General features: G+C 36.4%; 3 protein-coding genes across 4 annotated transcripts; 1 reads left to right on the top strand and 2 right to left on the bottom strand.

Annotated features, from left to right (window-relative positions):
* Positions 1 to 374: 374 nt before the first annotated feature.
* On the top strand, positions 375 to 11,466 carry LOC129290596 (endoribonuclease Dicer homolog 1). The gene is given in 21 exon segments (XM_054927406.1): positions 375 to 2,129; positions 2,225 to 2,338; positions 3,224 to 3,434; positions 3,671 to 4,065; positions 4,142 to 4,373; positions 4,852 to 4,974; positions 4,977 to 5,023; positions 5,119 to 5,241; positions 5,339 to 5,499; positions 5,916 to 6,149; positions 6,256 to 6,406; positions 6,491 to 6,673; positions 7,442 to 7,603; positions 7,696 to 7,791; positions 7,893 to 8,524; positions 8,897 to 8,997; positions 9,083 to 9,282; positions 9,360 to 10,277; positions 10,390 to 10,554; positions 10,644 to 11,014; positions 11,116 to 11,466. Coding segments are annotated over 21 exon segments (5,886 nt in total). The 5' UTR covers positions 375 to 1,040; the 3' UTR covers positions 11,294 to 11,466.
* A 3,033-nt stretch (positions 11,467 to 14,499) lies between these two features.
* On the bottom strand, positions 14,500 to 17,479 carry LOC129291773 (soluble inorganic pyrophosphatase PPA1). Of its 2 annotated transcripts, XM_054929299.1 has the most exons (9): positions 17,429 to 17,479; positions 16,756 to 16,876; positions 16,636 to 16,664; positions 16,250 to 16,315; positions 16,053 to 16,160; positions 15,614 to 15,679; positions 15,305 to 15,425; positions 15,015 to 15,096; positions 14,500 to 14,845 (listed from the first exon to the last, which is right to left on the bottom strand). In XM_054929299.1, the coding sequence occupies exons 2-9, from the start codon at positions 16,874 to 16,876 to the stop codon at positions 14,803 to 14,805; spliced, it is 636 nt and encodes a 211-aa protein (XP_054785274.1). In that variant the 5' UTR covers positions 17,429 to 17,479; the 3' UTR covers positions 14,500 to 14,802. The 2 variants fall into 2 exon arrangements, with proteins under 2 accessions (XP_054785274.1, XP_054785273.1); XM_054929298.1 differs by lacking the exon at positions 17,429 to 17,479 and having other exon boundaries at positions 16,756 to 16,891.
* A 1,493-nt stretch (positions 17,480 to 18,972) lies between these two features.
* LOC129290259 (probably inactive receptor-like protein kinase At2g46850) lies at positions 18,973 to 22,848 on the bottom strand. The gene is made up of 3 exons (XM_054926982.1): positions 21,401 to 22,848; positions 20,481 to 20,564; positions 18,973 to 20,343 (listed from the first exon to the last, which is right to left on the bottom strand). Exons 1-3 carry the CDS (start codon positions 22,188 to 22,190, stop codon positions 19,265 to 19,267), a joined length of 1,953 nt encoding a protein of 650 aa, XP_054782957.1. The 5' UTR covers positions 22,191 to 22,848; the 3' UTR covers positions 18,973 to 19,264.
* Positions 22,849 to 24,940: the final 2,092 nt, after the last annotated feature.

The following is a 24,940-nucleotide window of genomic DNA, read 5'->3' as shown; positions in this document are numbered from 1 at the left end:
CTTACACTTGCCACGTGTCCAAGAATCCCTGTTCACCTCATTACTGAGTTCCCATTCGTCAGACATTGACCAATAATACGTTGACACGCATGGAGACTGACACGCGGTGATGTTTGATTGCACCTGCTGGGGCATAACCTTAGATGGCAGTTAACTTTTTGAGAGATATTTATCCAGGGTTCTAGAACGACCCGATCGAGACCCAAGTCTGGACCCGTGAAATCATCAATCTAAAGTTTTAAGCCTTTAAGCCCGAAAATCTCGTCCAGTTCAGTGTCTCCAGGCCCCCAGTTTCGCAGTTCCGAGCTCCAGGTTCCGATTACCGAAACATTCAATCCAACCTGTACTCCCAAAAAACCTTAAAAAAGTTCAATTTTTCTTGGGGGCAAAAATTAATTATTAACTAATCAACTTGCAGTCTTCTTGTTTTAGTACAGTAATAATAATAATTCATTTTATATTTTGTGCTGCTATCTCGTTCTTCTGTGACTCCGAGTCTTCTGTCTCTGTCGCTGCGGGTCTATATTCAACCAAAAGAAGCAACAGCGGCGAGAAGAAGAGGCAGAATTCAGATACGGGTAATTGAAAGCTGAAATATAATGAAAGGGGAAGAGAGATAGCGAGGCGGTGTGGAAGAGATTCTGAAACTGTGGTGTTTGTGTGTGCACGCACGTGTAGTCCAGGAAAGGAAAAGGGAAAGAGAGCAGAATAGGCGTTGATAGACCGTGGAATCTTATGGAATCGCACGCAGAATTTGTGATTTTAGGGTCAGGGGTTTTTGCTTTCAGTCTTTTCTTGAGAGACTAATTCCCCCTTTCTGCCCATCACTCTTTTGCGTGCTTCGTACGGTCTATCTACCCTCCACTCTGCTTAAACTTGTATACTCCTTGATCCTTGCTGTAGCTCTCACCCCGAAAGGCTTCGTCCTTTCTATTGGCAATCGCTTTGCCTTTCTCTATCCCTTTTTTTCCCTTTTATTTTTCTGTTTTATTTACTTCTCTTGTTTGTTGTTAGTCAATTCAACCGAGTAATTTAAAGAAATGGAGGATGGGGGTATTAGGGTTTCAGGGGCAATTGAGGATGACCCAGAAGTTACTCGCTCCTCTCCCTCCTATTGGCTGGACGCTTGTGAGGACATTTCCTGCGATCTCATTCACTTCGATGAGGGGTCCCTAGTCTCGGAACAGGTCGATAACAATTTGATACAGGATGGACTGGTTAACGATTTCTTCGGCGGCATTGATAGCATTCTTGACAGTATCAAGAACGGAAGTGGCCTCCCTTTGGCCACTGAGGCTGGAACTGGAAACCAAGACGGTGCGTTGGTACTGCAAGCTGAAATCTTTGATCAGAAAGATAATTTTGTGAAGAATGGGTTGGCTGGTGAAAAACACGGTCGTGCTGTTGAAGCGTGCGAGCGTTCAGAAGCTGAAAGTAATGGGTATAAAGTATCTAATGGCAATGAAGAAGGGAGAACTTTGGGTGATTCTAAGGAAAATGGAGGTGGCGATCTATCTAGGGAGCATCATGTGGATGGTGAAGAAAGATTTGGCAAGAGGGCTCGGCTTGGCAGTTACAAGAGTGAGAGGCTTTATCCTGGCAGAGGGAATTACCACCCCAAGGAAAGGGAGAGGTGTCCTAATAGAAAGAGGCCCCGGGAATGGGATGAGGTTGATAGGAAGGAAAAAGATAGTGTCAGGAGAAGAGAAAATTTTAATGGTTGTGGTAGGAGAGATGTTAGAGACAGGGATTGGAGGGATAGAGAAAGGGGTTACTGGGAGAGGGACAAGTCAGGTTCCAATGACATGGTCTTTCGCTTAGGCACTTGGGAAGCTGATCGAAATCGAGAACTTAAGGTCGCTAATGACACTAAACAGGAATTCAATGGAAAGATTGAGACGAAAACTGAGGAGCCAAAGGAGAGAGTTCCTGAGGAACAAGCTAGAAAGTACCAGTTGGATGTTCTTGAGCAGGCAAAGCAGAGAAATACTATAGCTTTTCTTGAAACTGGGGCAGGAAAGACCCTCATTGCTGTTCTTCTCATTAAAAGTATTCATGAGAGCTTACAAAAGCAGAATAGAAAAATGCTTGCAGTATTTTTGGTTCCCAAAGTACCACTTGTTTATCAGGTAATATAAATTTGGGACATTAAAATTAAAATTTAATTTGTGAAAAGATAAATATTACTGTAGGGATTGGTGTAATTTTGGTAGTCCAATTTCAGCAAGCAGAAGTAATTCGAGAACGAACTGGCTACCAAGTGGGTCACTACTGTGGAGAAATGGGACAGGACTTCTGGGATGCTCGAAGGTGGCAACGTGAATTTGAAACGAAGCAGGTATGCTTTGAAATTCTGTCAGGACTTCTGATACTTTGTATTTTAATTTGGGTTTCTGTCCATTAACCAGGATATCTTTTCATTCAGTTCAGCATAACATTCCACTTAAGCTCCAACTTGCTAATTTTTCCTCAGAGCTGCCTTTAATTATGTACACTCAATTTATCTCTATGGTTGGCTAAAGTTTTTACTGAACATTTTCCTTATGGAAAATAAGTTTGATTTGTGGCCTTTTTATATTGATATGTTTTTCAAATGGCTGGAAAGACTTGCTGATGTAGTAAAATTATATTAAAAAGTAAGTTTGAAGCAAATGCTGCATGGTTACTTCTTTAGAGTTTAGGTATATAACTGGGAATATCATGGAAAAAGATTAGTTGATGCATTTATTAAAACTTTACCTACTTGGTTTCTAATGGAGACCTAGCCAAGCAAGGAGAACCCACGCATGATGCTACACTGGTTTCCAAGTAACATTACCTATTAAATCGTGGAACATGTCTCCAAAATTTGACCAAAACATTTGCCTATTTTTCTCAAATTTTCTTAACTTTTGCCAAGTTGAGTTTGACCTTAAAATTTGGGATATTTTTTTCCTACCAATAATTCACTTTTCAGAATTTATGTTGGCATTTTGATAAATTTGTACCTGAAGCTTTTTTTTCCTTGCTCAACTTCCAAGTCTTGCCTTATTTCCATAGTGCCTTATCCGGTAGATTTTGTCATTATTATTTGTGTTGCTTTGGCTCTGAATTTTATTAAGACAATTTTTTTGGTCATAAGCTTAGCTGGCTATTCAGTTTTATCTTAATTGCTAGTGTTATTCCTGAGCCTCGTGTGTTTATACTTGTACTGCAATGACCCAGTTGGTTATTCTTGCTTTAGGTTCTAGTCATGACAGCTCAAATTCTTTTGAACATTCTGAGGCACAGCATTATAAAAATGGAAACAATCAATCTCCTGATTCTGGATGAATGCCATCATGCTGTGAAGAAACATCCTTATTCACTGGTGATGTCTGAGTTCTATCATACAACACCTAAAGAGAAGAGACCAACTGTATTTGGAATGACTGCTTCTCCTGTTAACTTGAAAGGTACTCTTAACATGGGCTTTCATGCTGTCATTAATTTTTTCTTGCAGTAGAGGGATGGGTTTTTTTTTTTCGTCCATGTTTGGTCTTTTGCCTGTTCGAACCTGCAATCTTGCAGTTTAGTTCATAGCATACCAGCAATCAAGCTGCAAGTCTTCAAGGCTTATCGTCTTTTAGAGAACACAATACTTCCATCTGATTGCTATAGTCATCGTTGCTCTTGATTATGGCATATTCAGGTGTATCCAGCCAAGTGGATTGTGCAATAAAAATTCGAAATCTTGAAAGTAAGCTAGATTCTGTAGTTTGTACTATTAAAGACCGTAAGGAGCTGGAGAAGCATGTACCAATGCCTTCTGAAGTTGTGGTGGAGTATGACAAAGCAGCCAGTTTGTGTTACCTTCATGAGCAGATAAAGCAAATGGAAGTTGAAGTTGAAGAAGCTGCAAAGTCAAGTTCAAGAAGAAGTAAATGGCAGTTTATGGGAGCTAGAGATGCAGGAGCCAAAGAAGAGCTCCGTCAAGTATATGGTGTTTCTGAAAGAACAGAAAGTGATGGAGCTGCAAACCTGATTCAGAAATTGAGAGCTATCAATTATGCACTTGGCGAACTGGGTCAGTGGTGTGCTTATAAGGTGAGTTCTGTTGTAAGGATAATGATTGATCATTGATTTTTCCTGGATTTCTTTATAATTTCTATTTCTTTTACAGGTTGCACATTCTTTTCTCTCAGCTTTGCAAAATGATGAGAGGGCAAACTACCAACTTGATGTCAAGTTTCAGGAGTCCTATCTGAATAAAGTGGTGTCTCTTCTACAATGTCAATTGTCAGAGGGTGCAGCGTCTGACAAGAATGCTGGAGTTTCTGACTCAGAAAGTGGTATGGCACAGGGTGGTTCTGAACCTGATGAGATTGAGGAAGGGGAGCTTCCAGACAGTCATGGTGAGATTGACTGTTGAAACTTTGTAGTGCCTTGGGGCTTCACTATTACGTGGCTATGGTTCATTGTTCAAATTTGTCAATTTTCTTGACAGGCTGAAAGTTTCGAGAAGTTCCTTTTCTTGTTTCTAGAGTGTGTAAACATTTTGATGAAAATGCTGTTGGACTAATCTTTGAGAATGATCGACATAATAAATTATTATGATGGAGAGCCTGAATCTTTGCTGTGGCATTTGTGCTTGAACATTAAGGGGATAGTGTTGCTTATCAGTCTTGCTTTTCATTCAAGAATGTCAAAATGACTTCTAATTATCTAAAATCTCAAATGTGCTCTGTGATTGTTAATGTAACTCAGCAGCATAATGATTCCTCATTAATGTTTTTATCTTGACTTTTGTAATACCTACCACCTATTTGATTATCAATGCATAAGATGGAATATTGTTTGGTGTTTTACTTAAGCTAGTACACTTTCTTGCAGTTGTCTCTGGAGGGGAGCATGTGGATGTCATTATTGGAGCTGCTGTGGCGGATGGCAAAGTGACCCCTAAGGTTCAGGCTCTGATCAAAATACTTCTCCAGTATCAGCATACAGAAGACTTTCGCGCATCATATTTGTTGAGCGTGTTGTGTCTGCTTTAGTTCTACCCAAGGTTAAATAAAATATATACACCACTTTTAGGTTCATTTTGGTATATTCAGTTACTTGATCAAGATCCCACCAGTCCACTGTCTTTGAAACTTGCAGGTATTTGCAGAGCTTCCATCTCTGAGTTTTGTTAGGTGTGCGAGCTTGATTGGACACAACAATAGTCAGGAAATGAGGACCTCACAAATGCAGGATACAATTGCTAGGTTTCGTGATGGACGAGTAAGATCTTTCTTTTAATGAGGACCTCAATCAGTTCCTTGTAAAGGTTAGGATAATTTATTGGTTCTTTCTATCTAATTCTGGCACTTATTTGTAGATTACATTGTTAGTTGCCACTAGTGTTGCTGAAGAAGGACTTGATATACGGCAATGCAATGTTGTCATTCGCTTTGACCTTGCAAAGACTGTTTTAGCATACATTCAATCTAGAGGTCGTGCGAGAAAGCCTGGGTCTGATTATATCTTGATGGTTGAGAGGTATTATTTTTGATCTAATTGACTCTTGGCATTCTCTCTTTTTCAGGGTGTTGATTGACCATGATTTTGTATATTCTAATGAGCCTGATAGAACTGAAAATTCTGTCAGAGAAATTCCTTGTTTTTGGCTTCTGTTGGTTACTTTCCTCCCTCAAATTATTATTGTTACTGCTTGTCTCTTCGTTTTTAAACCAATGAGCTGCCAATGGAATAGCATTTGCTTTAATAATAAAATTGAAGGTTCAATTCTTTGCTGCAACCGCTGTAGCTGGTAAGAGGTTACAACTCATCTTGATCGTGGAAAGAAACATCTTTTGCCTTCTTTTTCTTTTTCTTTTTCTTTTTTGGTACATTTGCTTTAATGATGTAACTGCTCTCAATCCTTTTGTTTTTTTTTCTTTCTTTCCCATATGCAGGGGAAACTTGTCTCATGAAGCATTTCTAAAGAATGCGAGGGATAGTGAGGAGACGTTGCGGAGAGAAGCAATAGAGAGAACAGACCTAAGTCATCTTGCGGACACTTCAAGGTTGATTTCAGTAGATACAAGACCAGGAACTGTTTACCAGGTGGAGTCAACCGGTGCAGTTGTGAGCTTAAATTCCGCTGTTGGTCTTATTCACTTCTACTGCTCGCAATTACCTAGTGACAGGTGCTGCCATTCTGCTTGATATTGATTATTTGCATTAGTAGATATTTTTGTGCTCAACTAGGGTTGTTTCTTAATGTCAATTTTGAATCCTGGTGCACCTGGACAGATATTCAATTCTTCGTCCTGAGTTTATTATGGAGAAGCATGAAAAACCGGGAGGTCCCACTGAATATTCTTGCAAGCTTCAATTGCCATGTAATGCACCATTTGAAAATCTTGATGGCCCTATATGCAGCTCAATGCGCCTTGCTCAACAGGTTTGACATCATTTCATCATAATTGGAATTCATTATAGTCATCTTTACACAAGAAGCAATGGTTATCACTCCCTTGTTTTGCAGGCTGTTTGTCTAGCTGCTTGCAAGAAGCTGCACGAGATGGGAGCATTCACTGATATGCTATTGCCAGACAAAGGAAGTGGAGAAGAAAGGGAAAAGGCTGAGCAAAATGATGAAGGAGATCCACTTCCAGGGACTGCTAGACATAGAGAGTTTTATCCTGAAGGTGTGGCAGACATACTAAAGGTTTGTTTGCTCTACAAATCACATAGTCTATGCTGTTATTTTGTAAACCTGGATATATGCTGGATGGCATCAGAGAATATGTACAAGCCACCTCAAATACAAATGCCAGTCCAGTATAAAAAGAAGAATCATTATTTATCTTTGGAAAGGCACATCTGGGTGCACTTACCAAATATTCCTGCCTTGTGTTTCTGCTCTTTTTCTCTGCTCTTTCTACCTGTTAGACAGTCGCACATCTATGTGAAAAGGTAGGTTTTTGTACTGAGTCCATGAAAAATAGTACGTTATTGTGGTAGTTCAGGAAAGTTGTGAGTGTCTGTTAGGATTTTCTGGGGGCAATATTTCTGGTGGGCTGTGACTGAAAGGAAGTTACAAATTTCAGGTTGGTGTTTGGGTATTTTGTGATTTAATAACCCTACATAAGTAGCTCTTGGAGTAGTTCATACTACTCAATTGGAATTTAGGCACCACATACTGATTTGGTCCCTTTCAGATGTCTAAGGTCAGATTTTTACTGGGTGCCAACTTTCCAGGGAGGGTTGTGTAGTGTTGAGCATTATTGATGAGACTAATCGTGGGACTTCTAACAGCTCAAGCTGTTCAGATAAAGTAATCCTTGACATGATATTAGACCTTCCTTAACTAAACAGCTGGGAGTTCAACCTTTGCCCTTGTCCTAACAACTTAATCTTTTCAGATGAAGTGGTCCTTGAGTTTATTGCTCTTCTTCCCAAATTTATTCTTGCTTATCTCCATCTGGATTTTCAGGGAGAATGGATCTTATCTGGAAAAGATACTTGCAGGAATTCCGCATTGCTTCATCTTTATATGTATGCTGTTAAGAGTGAAAACATAGGCCATTCAAAGGATCCGTTCTTGACTCAAGTTTCGGATTTTGCAGTACTTTTTGGCAGTGAGCTGGATGCAGAGGTAGTAATTCTTGTTTGCTTGTAAAAGTCCTGTCCATATATAATTATTTTAAAATGCTTTAACTCCCTCTGATCCTATCTTGTTTTTTGCAGGTGTTATCGATGTCGATGGATCTATTTATCGCACGGACCATGACTACAAAGGCATCCCTTGTCTTTAGAGGGTCAATAGACATTACCGAGAGTCAGGTTTGTAGATTAACTATTATGTATGGTTGTATTAGATGTCTTCAACTGTTAGAATTATTGTTGCTGATGACAAATTGTTGCCTTTTCTTTTTGGCATGCAGCTGGCATCCTTGAAAAGTTTTCATGTAAGATTAATGAGCATTGTCCTGGATGTGGATGTTGAACCTTCCACTACTCCTTGGGATTCTGCAAAAGCATATTTGTTTGTTCCAATGGTTAGCGATAAGTTTGTAGATCCTATGAACCAAATTGACTGGCATCTGGTTGAGACAGTGACTGAAACAGATGCATGGAAAAATCCACTTCAGAAGGCTCGACCAGATGTTTATCTTGGCACAAATGAGAGAACTTTAGGTGGAGATAGAAGGGAATATGGATTCGGGAAATTGCGTCATGGCATGGCTTTTGGGCAAAAATCACACCCAACCTATGGAATCAGAGGAGCTGTTGCACAGTTTGATGTAGTAAAAGCTTCAGGATTGGTTCCTAATAGACAAGCCACGCAAATGCAAAAGCATGGTAATAAGACTGCTCAAGGGAAATTGATGATGGCAGATACCTGTGCTAATGCAGAGGATCTGGTAGGGAGGATAGTTACAGCTGCTCACTCGGGAAAGAGGTTTTATGTTGATTCAATCCGCTATGATATGACCGCAGAGAACTCTTTTCCTAGGAAAGAAGGCTATCTTGGTCCTCTGGAGTACAGCTCATATGCTGACTACTACAAACAAAAGTATGATGTGTATTCTCCTTTAGGTGGCATTATTTTCTTCTAGTTTTCTTCTTTGTTTAAAGGTTTTGTCACTTTGTCCCCCAGCCCAACCTCCTACTAATTTTCTTTCCCCTTTTTTCTGTCTTGAAATTGGTTAACCATGACTTGTCAGCCATGTTTGACCTTCGACATTGTGCATGAAGAACAGGAAACTACTCTTAATTGGTGAAGGAATATGCTATTTTCACCTTCAAAGTGAGGGTGTTGCCAATAATGTCTGGCATTAGGCGACAATAACTTGTTAATCCTTCCACATTAGAGGAGCTTTTTGTATCTTCTTGCGCAATGGAGGGTGCATATGGTAACTGATCCTCTTTTTATTGCTATATGTAGGTATGGTGTTGATTTAATTTACAAGCAGCAACCTCTTATAAGAGGACGGGGTGTATCATACTGCAAGAATCTTTTGTCCCCTCGATTTGAGCACAGTGAAAGTATGCTCTCCTTATTCATATACTGAACTCGTATTTTCCTGGCAAGTCTCTGATTTCTTGTATTTATCATATCTTGCCTTTGTAGCACATGAAGTTGAATCTGAAGAGGCTCATGACAAAACTTATTATGTCTTCCTTCCTCCTGAGCTATGCCTTCTACACCCCCTGCCTGGATCACTCGTTCGTGGGGCCCAGAGGCTGCCTTCAATAATGAGGAGGGTTGAAAGTATGCTTCTGGCAATTCAACTCAAGAACATGATAAATTATCCAGTCCAGTCTTCCAAGGTAATGTTTCTGCTCAATGTAGTCAATTTGTCATGGCTCTAGTTTTTGCAGTTAATCCATGCCTTCTCAATGAACAGATATTGGAGGCCTTGACTGCTGCCTCCTGCCAGGAGACATTCTGCTATGAAAGGGCTGAGCTTCTAGGAGACGCATATCTCAAATGGGTTGTTAGTAGATTTCTTTTCCTAAAATACCCACAGAAACATGAAGGCCAGCTTACTAGGATGAGGCAACAAATGGTCAGTAACATGATATTATATCAGTATGCATTGAGTAAAGGACTTCAATCATATATCCAAGCAGATCGCTTTGCTCCATCCAGATGGGCTGCTCCAGGGGTGCTGCCTGTCTTTGATGAGGATACCAGGGATGGAGAGTCATCTTTATTTGATCAAGAGGGATTGACTTCAAAGACGGAGAAGATGAGTCAACTTTCTGATGGATTTGAGGATGATGAAATGGAAGATGGTGAGCTTGAGAGCGATTCAAGTTCTTACAGAGTTCTATCCAGCAAGACACTTGCAGATGTTGTAGAAGCTCTGATTGGGGTGTATTATGTTGAAGGTGGGAAAAATGCTGCGAATCATCTTATGAAATGGATTGGCATTCAGATAGAGTTTGATCCTGACAAGATGGAGTGTACGAGGAAACCAAATACTGTTCCTGAGAGCATACTTAGGAGTGTTGACTTTGATGCTTTGGAAGGTGGTTTGAATATCGTGTTTAGAGACAAGGGGCTTCTTGTAGAAGCAATAACTCATGCATCAAGACCATCTTCTGGAGTATCCTGTTATCAGCGGTTGGAGTTTGTTGGTGATGCTGTCTTGGATCATCTCATTACTAGGCACTTGTTTTTCACTTACACAGATTTGCCACCAGGACGTCTGACTGACCTTCGAGCTGCTGCTGTAAACAATGAAAACTTTGCACGTGTTGCGGTTAAACACAATCTTCATGTCCATCTTCGACATGGGTCTAGTGCCCTAGAAAAACAGGTTTCATACTGACTTCCTGGTTCTAAGTCATATTATATCTAATTGCCTGGAGCTTGTTGAGAACTTTTCTTGGGGCCATTCTAATGACGTGCTTTTGGTTATATGTCTGCAGATTACGGAATTTGTAAAGGAAGTTCAAGAAGAATTGTCAAAGCCAGGGTTTAACTCCTTTGGCTTGGGAGACTGCAAAGCACCCAAGGTCCTTGGTGACATTGTTGAATCTATTGCTGGTGCCATTTTTCTTGACAGCAGACGAGATACTTCTGTTGTTTGGAAGGTGAGTGCCTGCTCTTTGAAACTGCGTCTTTCTTCCTATTCATTTTACTTAAATAGATAAAATGATTTCGATTCTTGCAATTTTATCAGGTTTTTCAGCCTCTTTTGCATCCTATGGTGACCCCTGAGACTCTGCCTATGCATCCTGTGCGGGAGCTACAAGAACGATGCCAGCAGCAGGCAGAAGGCTTAGAATATAGAGCCTGTCGAATTGGAAATTTGGCTACTGTTGAAGTGTTCATCGATGGTGTGCAAGTTGGGGCTGCTCAAAATCCTCAAAAGAAAATGGCCCAGAAATTAGCTGCCAGAAATGCCCTTGCAGCTTTGAAAGAGAAGGAGGTAGCAAAAACTAAGGAAAAGGATAATGAAAATGGTAAGAAGAAGAATGGAAACCAGACATTCACCAGACAAACATTAAATGACATTTGTTTGCGGAGAAATTGGCCTATGCCATTCTACCGGTATGAACTGAAATGACTTGCTTTGCTTTCAATCACATAATTTGATTAGAGGCTGAAGTGTGATATTTTACTTACTGTTATTTGCTACACAAATCTCGTAGGTGTGTGAATGAGGGTGGTCCAGCACATGCAAAGAGGTTTACATTTGCAGTTCGTGTCAATACTACTGATAGAGGATGGACAGATGAATGTGTTGGAGAGCCAATGCCAAGTGTGAAGAAAGCGAAGGATTCTGCTGCTGTTCTTCTCTTAGAATTGCTAAATAAATTGTACTCATAAATGATACATTGATTGTCATCTGCAAACTACTTCCTTAGAACATCAACCCTGTACCTTAGGCACTGAGCCTAAAATTGTAGCCTTATTCAAATCCAAATATACCAAATAAGTATTACAGTTGAACTTGAGCATTGAGTAAATAGAAATGACCAAAAGATGTGCTTATTAACCAATGTGCCGAAGTATTTTCCTTGAGAAATTTGTTGAGTTCATTTGGGGACTATCAGATGCACATTTTTGCACTTGGGGACTGGTTCTGCAACGATCTCATAGAAGTTCATTACAATGAGTGTGTTTGTTAGATATTTGCTGAGTTGGTGCATTCTATGCAGCTAAGAAACATGTTCTCGGGGCAATGTATCCGTGATGATAAATTGATAATTTGCTGGTTTATTACCTGCTTTATCAAAAATGAAATTGCAAGGCCGACGTATTTGCTGAAAAAGGAAAAAAGGTTCTGCTTAATAAATAAGCACTTGCTCATGGGACGCGTTTGCTTATTTTTCTGTCTGCTTGTCAGTCTGGGACCTATTATTTTTGAGCAATTCCCTTGAAGATTAAAATTAATTTTTTTGGGGGCCCCACTGGAGAGATAAATTTATGTTGTACTATCTCTTCAATGCTGATGTTTAAGCTGCGTTTGGTTTCTTCACTTTTTATATTCAAAAAGCTACTTTTCATTTTGAAAAAGTTAAATGTTGTTTAGGGAGCATTTATGATGCAAAACTGACTTCTCAAATGTGCTTTTTGAATGGGCTAAAACAGCAAAATTTGAAAAGCTGATCTGAGTAGCTTTCTGAAAGTCAGTTGAAGGAAAATGCAATAATAATGATATCTATTATTTTAAAATGATCATGATACCCCTCCCCTCATGTTTGTCTTTTCCTCCTGCTCGACCTCATGTGCGCGTTTCAGAACCCATCTTCATTCTCTCTTCTCTGTGTGTCTCTCGCCTCGTCCGCCTTGCTTCGCCGTCAGTCCATCGACTCTCCTCCATATCTCCTGTGACTCTCGTCCTTCTCTCCTTCGTCTCTCCCTCGCCATCTAGTCACAGATCTGACTCAGTCCATTCTTCCTTTGCCGAGCCGCCTGCAAATGCAAGCACCGTCTTCCTTACAGGTGAATCGGTTGTGTGATTGGAAAGTGGCGATCCCCCTATTATCGCCTCTCACCTCGTCGCCGCCTCCCGCTAAACTCGTTGCGCCAGCGACGGAAAGGGAAGAAGCTCGGCAGGTGGATTTGAGCCGACAGCAGCAACGCTAACAAGGGTCGAAGTCGGAGAAGGTGGTGTTTAAAAAGTGGCAGCATCCAGCGGCTCTGTTCTGTTACGAACCATCCTCGGTGGCGCCTCCTTTCTTTCGCTGTGTATAGATATTAGTTATAACGGTCGTAGGATGATCGGATGGTTCAGAACTGGACAGGAGAAGATCTAAGGGTGCATGTTATGGCAGAAGGATTCTAATCTTGGGTCCAGTCGATATTACTGATTGTATATTGTGGGGTCTGACCATTGTAGGATGAAATCTATTTTAATGAATGTTTAAGTATTTATTACATAATTTTTTTAAATTAAATTTTATATTTTTTTATTATTGACATTTTAAATTTTATATTATTTTAAATTTATTTCATATTTTTTAAACATTGTTAATATATTATATTTGTATAATAAAAATTATAAATTATCATAAATTAATGTTCTTTTTGTCATTACATATTAAAAAGTACATTTCAAAAGTATAATTTTTTATTAATTCAAATAATTTTCAGTTTGCCAAATTGACTTTTAAAAAAATGTATTCAAACACAAATTTCGTCACAACAATTGACTTTCATTAAACTGACTTTTACCAAATGAACTTTTATTAAACTGACTTTTGACAAATTGAAAACCAAACATACACTAAGTCTTGATCACTACTTTTTTTTTGGGGGGGGGGGGAGGGGGTGGTGGTGGGAGAAGGGGTGGGTTTGAAATGAAAAACGAAAAATTCATTCCATGGTTGAAAAATTGTTTACGTATATTATATGAATGGACACTTTTTTCATGTTTTCGCACAGTTTGAGATAAGTTATACTTTAAATACCTTGGGCAAAAAAAAAAAAAAGGCTGTGATTACTGAATAGTAGTATAGCTTATTGTAGGTTTGATATCACGCTTTTAAATTATAAAAATATTTTTAAATAACATTACACTTATTAATAAAGTTCATTAAATATGTTTTATAACTTTATTTTTTAAAAATAAAAATATAAAATTTTAAAAATGTTCTTTATTTAATACTCTATTTATGAAAGAATATTAAAGAGAGAGATTATAATGAGAAGAGTAATATTGGAGAAATATCATTAATGAAACTTTATTTTTATCAAAATGTTTCATATTTTGGGATGTCAAATTTCTTCTAAAAGTGCCTTATAATTTGAAATCGAGTAAAAGTTAGGGTTAAAGGTCCTTGTTTCCTTTTAACTTTACTCGAAAGGTCACTTGACACCCTGAACTTAATTATAGGTTAATTTTGTTGTTTAACATTAAAGATTCCTTCTTTTATTACCCTATCATTAACTTATCTTTATTGGGCCTCACATTACATTTTTTTAATATTTTATTTTATTTAAGATTATGGTGCCCACTAACCCTTTGGGTAAAGTTAAGGGATGAAAGTAACTCTTGATGCAATATTTTATAATAAAAAATATTTAAAAATGCAGTGTGAGGCTCACTAGTAGTAAAGAAAATGACAAGTTAACAGCTGACAAGGAAGAGAATATTTAATATTAAAGAATTGAATTAATCCATAATTAAATTAAAGATGCCCGGTGACTTTTCAAATAAAGTAGAGAGAGCAAAAATAACATATACCCTACACATTAATATTCTTAATATAAAAAGTTGAAGTGATATCAACAGATTGCATCTAAATTAATGCATTAGTCGTTACCAATGTCAAATATATCAATTATTACCACATCTTAGGATTTCAAAAAGTTATCTCCAAATTGATTACCGTTGAATAGGTTGAAAGATTCAAACCGTGGTCGAAACAATTTACTTATTTACTTGCATTATGTTTTGAGATAAAAGTTACAACTATGCAAGTAATCAAAATTGATATAAGTTGGAAAAAATTAAAAATTGATAAAATACCAGACCATGCACTGAATAAACTCATGACATTGTCAGTCCAAAAAAAAAAAAAAACTCATGACATTGAATTATATTTCAATCAACAGGAACTTCACATGATACATTTCCACAAAAGTTGATGGTCGTTCCTTGTCTTTATCACCTAAACAACTGGTGTCATTCTAATCAATACAAAGAAACAATTTCAACAAAACATAATCAACAACGATCTCCCATAATATATTATCTGGGGAGAGATTCAGTATCGGATAAAACCCAATAACACCTCTAACTGTTGTCTGTAGTGTATACTAAAAAGTCAAAAATAAAAAACCTTCTGTAAATGAGGCTTACGATAATTTATGGTTGATAGCATTATAGTCTATTGCCTCAAACTGCGCAGAATATACTCTGCATAAAGATCCCTGAACCAAATCAAAGAGAATAACTTAAAACGGTGAAGCAAAATAGTACCATTTTTCCTGTTATATTGACATGGGAGAGGAATGATTGGAGATAATTTAATTAGTGTTTATTTCATATTAGAGGTTAAAAAGAAAAAAGAAAAGAAAACATATCTCAAGATACACTAACATTGAGTACTGGATGGCTTCAATGGCAGTAGAAGGAGGCAAAAAGTCATTGACGGCTACCTCCTTATTCTCATTCTTCTTGTCTGATCAATTTGTCAGGAAACATATATTAAGCTTATGGAAGCTTAGGCAACAAGTTCCTGAATTAAAGGTTCAATAAAATGTCTTTTACAAACGTTTTGTGTCAGTCACCTTAGAGTATAATATTCATTCAACTCCATTAAAGTGATACTAAAAATATGTGAACTATCAAATTGGCAGTGACACCATTTTTAAGGTTGTTAAGGATACAATCTTCAAAGAAGCGTCGTATCTCAGAGAGACGATGGGGAGGAAGTTCTTTGAAGTCGTTATAGTGCTTGTACTCTGGATCATCAGCGCATACTGCAATAATCTTATCATCAGTCTCCCCCTGCATCAATAGCATCACTTTAGTTATTACAAGAATCGGTGGAAAGGAAGAAAGTTCATTTTTGTACTTGCTATGGACTTTCCCCATAAAGAAATCACCTGTGGAGAAATTTTTTTTTTAGAGATTTTATTAAGAACACTTGAAAACTGCATGCAGGTTTTGTTAAGGCTAAAATGGAAAAATGATACCTGGTCAATCATAGGCATCAGACCAATGGCCCTGGCTCTCAGGAAACAACCAGGAAGAACTGGCTCCTATACACATGAAATATTGAGAAAGTCGCTTAGGATTTCCACATTGATGTCAAGTTCAAATATAGGTCCTTCATTCATGTAAATCATTGCTTAAGTCGCTTAGGATTTCCACATTGATGTCAAGTTCAAATATAGGTCCTTCATTCATGTAAATCATTGCTTATGAATCATATATTTATCTTTCTAAAGAAGTTGAGAGTAACACAGACTATGAGAATCATCAGATGTAACTTTATATTTACTGATAGCAATGAGATAATAGTGTGAAAAGAATAGGCATTGGTTTAAAATTAAAACTACTCATTGGAAATAATGAACAAGAGTAAATGACTCTTGTGTAAGACACATGAATTCCAAATGGTATGAAAGTTACCTGCATAAGGATCAATACATCAAGTGGATCATTATCTTCACAAAGAGTACGAGGAATGAAGCCGTAGTTATGAGGATAAACAACTGATGAATACAAAATGCGATCAACCTAAGCAGTAAGAAGGAAATAGAGAGTTAATAACTTGTGTTGTTTTCATTGTTTACTCATGGTTATTGTATGTGTCAATTGGTTCAAACCTTGATCATTCCTGTCTTTTTGTCAAGTTCATATTTAACCTTGCTTCCCTTAGTGATCTCCACAACCTGCAGGCAGAAACTAACCATTCAACATGTAGAAACACCAAAACTTTCCTCGGGAGAAAATCAGATATTCAGGATTTCAAAATGTGGAAAATGACATTTAACGGTCGTTTGGAAGATTGCAAATAATGGCATACTCTAGAGAAATTGAACCCGAAACGATAAGAGATGACACTTTCTTAGTAACTTAGCTAGCTCTCTGGGGTTGTATTTGGTATCCATTTCCTACTATGCCCAATAATGGAGTCATTTTACAATATTTGCAGAAAAAGTAAGTGTAGTTAGGCGACTACTATTTATTCCTCAAGAAGATGAAGACTTACACAATTGAAAACATTGGGAGCTTCAGGTCCTGCAATAGACAATCAAAATAATTTGAACCATCAAGTTAAGTGTCAATACAAAAGACGACTATGGATGAGCAGTATGGTCAACATTAGTACCAATTTCAAGATCATGCCAAGGGTGAGCAGCAACTGATCTTCTTGACAAAGATGAAAGAATCCTTTGATTTAAACGGGGACGGTTATCTGTAGGCTCAGCAGTTTGTTCTGGCTGACTCATCTTAAGACATGACATACAAGGAAAAGAAAATTTTAAGACATTGTTTTCAATGACAGTGAGAGAAAAATTGGTCTGAACTACAAACAATATTGTAAACAGAGAACAACCATTCCTAGAATCAACATTTTTGAAGTTTCATGAGCGATGTCTCAGCTGGAACATTGTTTCGGTTCATCATCCAGGAAAAAATCCCAACGCTTGAACAATAATCAGGCTGTTAACCCATTTAAACTAATGCAGCTTAATCTCACCAACTGATTTAATCTTTTGATTAATTCAAAAGTATGCCTTTTGTTTCTTAACCTTGCTTATTAGTTTTCGCCAAATGAATTGTCCCCAAAAGGGAATGACATTTTGTTGTTGTTCACATCAGTCTTAATGGAAATCTCAAAAATAGACCACTTGGTGATGCCTGATGAAATGAAAAGTTGAAAAAGATGGTAGCTTGGTACATTTAACAATCACCCTTTGTGTAATGAATAAAGGAAAAGCCAGAAAGGATATGATTGAGGCTTTGATTGATAAGATTCAAAAGAAAAGGATAATCAGTACCTTGACAAAGAGTAAGTATGAAGGGAGAGAGAAATGATTTGAACAATGAAGGGAGAGATTGAAATTGAAGTAATTATTGTGGATATCAATAGCATATTTATATATCAAAGTGGAGAAATGGTCAATTCTGTAGATCACGTGGTGTGTGTGCAATGAAGGAGGGAAGTAAGGTTGACCATTCCCGTCTTTTGTTGAACTTCTAAAGTTGCTCATTTCCATTCGTTCAGCTTGGAGCCGCCCCAAAAAGAAATCATCTTTTTGCTAATTTTAAACTATATTTATCTTTAATTTCATAATTAATGTTTGTTTTAAAACATTTTCAGTTTTTTCATGATATTGTTAAATTAAAGTGACTAACAAAAATTATGCATTTTTATCAATTAAATTAAACAAAATTATTTGTTTAGAAAGATTATTATTATATTAAAAATTTAGGTGAATTAGATTTCACGCATTTGTTAAAGTCAAAAAATGAAAGAAAGATAGAAAGAATTAACCTCAAGATTAAAATAGAGCTTAATCCTATAGAAATGTTAAAAATTATTATTTTTTATTCTAGAAGTTGATTATTAGTTCCCAACCATTTGATGATTTTTCAGAAAAAATTAACTGAGGCAATATTATTAATTATTAAAAAACAATTTGTGCCATGCACTTGAATAATGGCAGAGTCTTAGTATGAATTTGTTCATCAAGTAACTATTCATGATCGTTTCTACTAGTTATATATAAAAAAAAATTATATGTAGGTTCTAAATAAAAAAAAATTAATTATCCATAAGTCGTGGCTACTTGTAAATACGAAACTTTTACATGTAGATGCAGAAGTTTGACTCGTTAATGAGATTGAATAATTAATTTTCTTATCTAGAACTTATTTGTAATTCTCCCTTATATATATTGATTAACTGCCTACTTCATTTATTTATAATACAATTAGTGAACGAGGTTAAACAACTTATCTAAGTTTCATTTCAAAATATATTCACATTTTTTATACAAAAATATATTTAAATTATTCAAATAATTGAATTTTCTCGTGTTCTTGAATTAAAGTGGATTTTAGCAAAAATGAGAACAATTTTAGCTTGAGTAAACAATGTCAAATCATTACAAATTGTGTTAACATACCGAGGGGATTATAAAACATGGCTAAGGGCAAAAAGAAATAACTTTTAATCCTTATAAGATTTTTTTTTTATTATGAAAATCATAAGACTTAGTAGGGAAAATATAAATAGCTTTACATGTGAAAGAGAGATTAAAATATAAAATAGTAAAAAAATAAATTCGAATGACCCAAAACACTAAAGTTTGGAGAAAACATAACTTTAGGTTACCTCTCTATACTTTTTTTTCGGTGTTTTAAATTCCTACACTTTTATCTTTCAGTGTCAAAAGACAAAAATATAGGGATCTAGAACATCGAAAAAAAAAAGTGCAAAAATTTATAGCAAAACTTGAGTAAAGTCTAAAGACCCAAAGTTATGTTTTTCTAATTCAAATCTATAGAAGTTGAATCCCAGAAATTACAAGAACTAATGTTCCGATAAAAGGCTACTAATGATTCATGTAGAAATTGATTCTCTTACATGCATAAAATGATATCTGATCTGATGCTAATTATAAAGAGATATAAACCATATATACACTTTGCTCAGAGAGCTAAGTGAAGTACATGCATGCTAGAACCAGCTTATTCAATCCATTCCCCAATTTACAATGGCTGGGAATCTCTCATCCATACTAAAACATACAATGGTGAGTGCTTTTTCTTTTCTGTTTCTGGCACTGCCCACAAAACTGAAACCGACCATTGATATCATCAGAAGAAGTTCAAGGTACATGCATAGAATCAGGAGACATTGATATCATCTGAAGAAGGCTAGAATTTGAGAATGTCTCTTCCAAAGCAGGTCCTCTGGTGATTCCTCCATCCACGCCAACACCGACACCCTCTTTTGTTATGTGTGTCAATTCCCTCGCAACATCAATCATCCCCATTTTTCCATCAGCACCAAACAACAAACATCTTGTTGCAAGGTCTGCTATTATCTGTATCTGTTCTTGGCAGCAACGAGGTTGTTCGTGGTAGTAAAGGAGCGGATCGATGATTTCTTCGAGCTTCCCTGACCTAATCTTTTGAAGCGCTTGAGTTGGTGAGTTCAAGTGATTATTTGAGCCTGAAATGATCTCAAGGAGCAACACGCCCATGTCATAAACATCATTCTTGCAGAAGTGCAAGCCTTCTTTGTTGTTATCATAGCGATAGTTGAATTTGGCATTGACTAGCCTGAATCCTGCAATCTTGACAGAAAAATCATCATCTAGGAAGATGCAGCCAGGTTTAAGGTTGTGGTGGAATATGGGAGGAGAGTTATCATACTGTAAGAATGCAAGAACACAAGCAGTTTCTGCAGCAATAGTCAATCTCTTGTTCCAGTCCAAACACATATGGCCCATTCTTTGATGTAAATGGTCCTTCAAGGTACCGTTTGCAGGATACTCATACACAACCAAAGAAGGATAGCCAGAGTCTATACAGCATCCGAGAAGGCGGGCCAAATTCTTATGAACAATAGCAGAAAGAACCTCAATTTGCGCTAAGACTTGAATAAGGTCTTTCTCAGTATCATATTGCAACTTGTGGACAGCTGCATGTGATCCATCCCCAAGAACTCCAGAGAAAATTGTGCCATTGTTGCTGCTGTGCATGAGTTTTTGATCCTCAGAGAAACCTTCGGTCGCTTCCTCTAGCTCATGGAGGCTGAACAACTGAGTTCTACATGACTTTTGAAAGGAGGTGTTGCGATAGTAAGCCTGATCTGTGTCAAACGTGCCTGGTTTTTGTGGTCTTTTAAGTACGTAAAATAGTGCTGACAAGGAGGCAACAATAAGGACTGGACCAAGGATTCCTGCATGTGAACAATGCCATGACAGTGAATCATGGATGAAATATAAGAGGACATGTTAATAGACCCTCGTTCTAATTGCCTTTTCATTTTGCTGAGTATTTGAAAGACATAAAAACGAGTATAGTGTCATTGCTCACCAGCGATGATGACAAATTTTCTTTGATCTTTTCTTCTGATACAGCAGTCGCTGCCATATGCTTCCTGTCCATTCTTGACACAGGCTGCAATTAATGAATGCATCAAGCCAAAGCCAATGTCAAATATGAATTGAGTAAGTTCCAAAAGTTCATGAAACTTTTAAAAAACGTAACCCTGTTCAGAAACACGTTCACAAAAATTTGGCAGTAGAAATCATTGATATTTTTATATCCACTGTGTCTCATAGATAACCTAAATTCAGTTAGCTTTCTCATATGTATACTATCGGGTCTCGAGTAAGAAAACATGCCCCTTTCAATAGATGCAAACCTGAGCTGAGGTTTCTACAATATTCAATCACTTATTAGCTTATGGTTACATAGAGAACAGCAGCCAAGATGAAAGTGAAAGAATTATAATATCATTTCCAGCTCCTTGACTCCTCAAGAAAGTAGCAAATTTCTAATATTATTCAAGGCCGCCAGCTCAAGGTTTCATTTGGATAGGGGAAAAATAGAGGGAAGAGAATACTAAGAAGGAAAACTTCCATAAATAGTAATTTTTTTACAATGTTTGGAAGTTTTTTCCTCTTTGCATTCTTTCCCCTCTATTTTCTTGTAAAGGTCTAAGTAAAGAAGAAAAAGGGCAGCAGAGGCTTGCTTCTATATGCCAAGGACAAGAATCTCCCTGATCTTACAGTGACAATTTTCCCCATCATGGTCGTTTCTTCATACTTTCTTTGCTACACGATCTGGAAGCAACTAAGCATGATACTAACACGGACATGAAAAATCTGAAGAGTTGTCACGTTTAATGCCAGCATTTTAGATTATGTGCTTAAAATGAAATCCATCAGAACAAGAGAACAGTAAAATATAATATCAACAAAGCAAAAGCATCCAGCTCAACTACGACTCACCCTGCAAGCATCCAGTTCCATTTGCAAATCCATCACCAACATACCCATCTTGACACACACACCTTGCTCCACCTTCAACTGATGTAGCATTCACCAATTCAGCATTGCTTGAGCAAACTTCCTTGGATGTGTTCTTAGGAATAGCCCATTCCAATTTGACCCCACGCTTTCCTGAATTTGACCCTCTCAGAACGGCCCAACTAGAAAATCCCCTGCATCCATACTTAGAAAACACTGAAAATCCTTCCCCTACATGCCATATGCTACGGTCTGAAAGTGGATAGCAACACCCAAGTGACCCACCTCCACCATCACCGTTCCCATCACAACCTGGCAAATCAACTGTTTCACAATCTGCTTTACAGAGAGAAGAATCCTCACAGTCATAGAGACCAATGACATTATCCACTGAGACCCCAAAGTGCTCATTCCTCACAAAACTTTTGCCAAACGAGTTCAGGTCATTATACTGACGACACGATAATGTGCCTGGGAAGTCCACCAGTACACCATCAGGGAAGAATTCAATCACTGGGTAGTTCTCTGAGCCGATTCTGAGCAATAGGGAAGAGGAATTTGCGCAAGAGAGATTGAAAGCATGAGAAATTGACACACAAGACGAGTTCACGTAGAATGGAAAAGGAACACGGTGTTTCCCACATGTTTCGTTGCAGGAATTGGAAGGCAAATTAGTAGATGATGATTGGAGCACCTTTTCTTGGTTCTGAAAGGAATCACAAGAAAAAGGCAAGCACGCAAGAAGTACTCCTAAAAGAACAGGAGCTAACATTGAAAGAGGTTTTGAAGATGAACAACTGGTGAAGTGAGTGAAGAAGTTGTTCACTTCAACAAATTAAGCCATGCTTTCATGAGCCTCCCTTTTATTGCTCAAATACCTAACGCGGTCTTAAAAAAATGAGACCTGGATAATGGCGCATTTATCAAACTCACAGATGACAGATACCCAGATGGGAATAGCATGTCTCTGATCATCAAAACACTGTCAGTGAAAGAAACTCACAGGATATTTGAAAAAGTAGTATTGACAAATAGTAACAAAAATAGATATTAAATTGAAGTTCAGAGATATTGAACGGGAGAAAGGGAAGGGCATTGAAATTGAGGAAGACGAAAACCCAAAAAGGACAGGTGGCAGGATGAGGGACGTACTGGGTAATGAGGAAGACATAGAAGTTGAGATGGAGGAGACGATTGGTCTGAGGAATGGGCTACAGTTCGTATCAAAAAGAAATAAATATGGAAGAGCGTGAGCGTGGGACGATATTGTTGTGAGTATTTCAATCAAAAGTTGAAATCCACAGCGTGGGGGTGAATTACGTAGTAAGAGATACTATTATAGAAATAATAAACTTGCATGGGTTTCTATATTTCGAGGAATGTAAACAATTCAATCAAGAAATATTTAGTTTGAGAATTACGGAATGTCAGATCTGTCCAACAACGCAAGGATGCGTATTGCGTACCTTGCAAAAAGAAAATAGCCAAAGTCATCTTATATATATATATAATCCAGAAAACGATGCCGCGACTTATAAAGCCTCAATATGCGCTAACCTAATTCACTACTTCTACGTTTCATCCACATTAATTAAATTATATTTTTCACGTGAACATTTTAAATTCTTAAGTCTAACTTAAATATATTTGTATTAAATGCAACTACATAAAAAGGCAAAAGAAAGAAAAAAAGAAGTCAATACTACTAATTAGTCCAATCTTAGGAGCTGTTTGAAACTATTTTTATTTTATTGTTCTGAGAACTGGTGTTCTGTAAAACATTTTCTGAGAATAAAAAAATAATAAAAACAAGTGTTTTTCTTATTTTTTCTTATTCTTCAGGGCAATAATCACAGAACATTTAAAAATTATTTTTATTTTTCTATTCTCCCAAATAATATTTTATTTTTTTGTTCTTTTATTCTGAAGAACAGAAAACTGTTCCCAAAACAGGTTTCCAAACAGGCCCTTAATTTCTATACTGATGTGCCGAGTAAGACTTCTTCATCTTTTTCTCCTTTTTGGATATCCAAGGAGTAAGACTCCATCTAATTTGCATAAATCATTTACACATAAACGTTATACTACTTTTGTTTCAAATAAACGCATTTAAAAAAAAATATAATGATCTAAATGTAATTAATATATTTTTAATAGGTGTATGTTAAGTAAAAATATCTTATATTTGAAATGAAAGGAGTATAAGAAATACAAATCTATAACCTTCTTATAAATATGAGAGATTAAATAATTTATATTCTGAGAGCTTAAGGGGAATAATAAAAATTGTCTATAAATAAATCTCTTAAAAATTTGAATATACCAATAGAATTGAGTAGCAATGAATATCAATCCAATAATTTTAGGGAGAATGATAAAAAGATTTCAAAAGAATCAATTAATTTAAAATAGGTCTTGAGTGTTAAATTTTAGATATTTGCAACTTAATCTCTTAACTTTACAATTTTAATGTAATGAATTTGTAACTTGTATTTCAAATTTTAATAGAAATTTTTTTATTTTTAAACCATATTAAAATTTAAAAAATAAGTTATAAATTCATCATAACGCAGTTACAAAATCAAAAAATTAAGTTGTAAATTTTTAAAATTTAACATTTAGGACCTAACTTAAATTAATTGAGCTTTTTGGGACTGCTTTGTCATTCTCTCATAATTTTAAAATCATAATTAAGCATAATAATTACGTGAATCTATTTGCAAATATCCTACGTATGTATGTACGTACGTATAAAATGCAATTTTTTGACAATATTTACTGAAGCATTATATATGTATATATATTTTCAAACTTGTTTATATGGAGTCATTTTTTGTCTTTGGAGAGCGCAGTAGCTGCGGGTGTTAGCTTGAAACTCGAGTTTTATTTACTCAATGCACGTGAAAAGGATAAATTGCCGGTTCAGTGTACAAATTTTTTTTTTGGTGAAACAGTGTACGAATTTTGTCTTTTTTTAAAGTTTCATTTTTCAACGTTAGTTTTGAGTTTTTATTTCCATTTATATGTAATTAAAAGATGCAATTATTAATTAAAATTAATGTGAATAGTAAGGACTCACATCACTTGAGTAAGTGGTTAAAATTTCAAATTCTAATCCTTAAATATGTAGTTATTTAGTTGAGAGAAATTTATTTTTATCTTTCATATTTTGGGAGAGATACACAAAATTCACTTCTTATATTATATGAAAAAAAAAAATGTAATAGTGAGTTACTACAACATGAGGAAGATAAATTATTTAGGACAAGGAATATTCTCTTCCTTATTATACAAAAGTAAACTCAAATTGATATTGCATGATCATGGCCAAAAGCTTGATATTGCATGATATGGTGATAACTTACAAGTTTTTTCATAACAATATTAAAATTTATTGTATTTTTATTTACTTTTTATAATTTTATAAGAAATTCGTGTCGCCAACATTCAGAAAATAAACATACAGCACTTCGAAAAATAAATAAATAAATAGTAGTATGCATACAAAAAAATCAACTTATG

The sequence above is a fragment of the Prosopis cineraria genome, unplaced genomic scaffold (assembly GCF_029017545.1).
Source record: "Prosopis cineraria cultivar Desert tree isolate PC_DT_omini unplaced genomic scaffold, ASM2901754v1 PC13, whole genome shotgun sequence".
Taxonomy (NCBI): domain Eukaryota; kingdom Viridiplantae; phylum Streptophyta; class Magnoliopsida; order Fabales; family Fabaceae; genus Prosopis; species Prosopis cineraria.
The sequence above is the reverse complement of the archived record's forward strand: the minus strand, read 5'-3'. Positions and strand labels throughout refer to the sequence as shown.

What these genes read in the sequence shown, in the direction of transcription:
- LOC129290259 (XM_054926982.1), bottom strand. Translation starts at nt 22,190, where the DNA reads ATGTTAGCTCCTGTTCTTTTAGGAGTACTTCTTGCGTGCTTGCCTTTT. An exon ending in TGGAACTGGATGCTTGCAGG is followed by an intron (nt 20,565 to 21,400) that starts GTGAGTCGTAGT and finishes CATTAATTGCAG; the next exon opens with CCTGTGTCAAGAATGGACAG. An exon ending in AAAATTTGTCATCATCGCTG is followed by an intron (nt 20,344 to 20,480) that starts GTGAGCAATGAC and finishes GTTCACATGCAG; the next exon opens with GAATCCTTGGTCCAGTCCTT.
- LOC129291773 (XM_054929298.1), bottom strand. Translation starts at nt 16,891, where the DNA reads ATGTCATGTCTTAAGATGAGTCAGCCAGAACAAACTGCTGAGCCTACA. An exon ending in TTGGCATGATCTTGAAATTG is followed by an intron (nt 16,665 to 16,755) that starts GTACTAATGTTG and finishes TGTCTATTGCAG; the next exon opens with GACCTGAAGCTCCCAATGTT. An exon ending in GAAGCCATCCAGTACTCAAT is followed by an intron (nt 14,846 to 15,014) that starts GTTAGTGTATCT and finishes GATTTGGTTCAG; the next exon opens with GGATCTTTATGCAGAGTATA.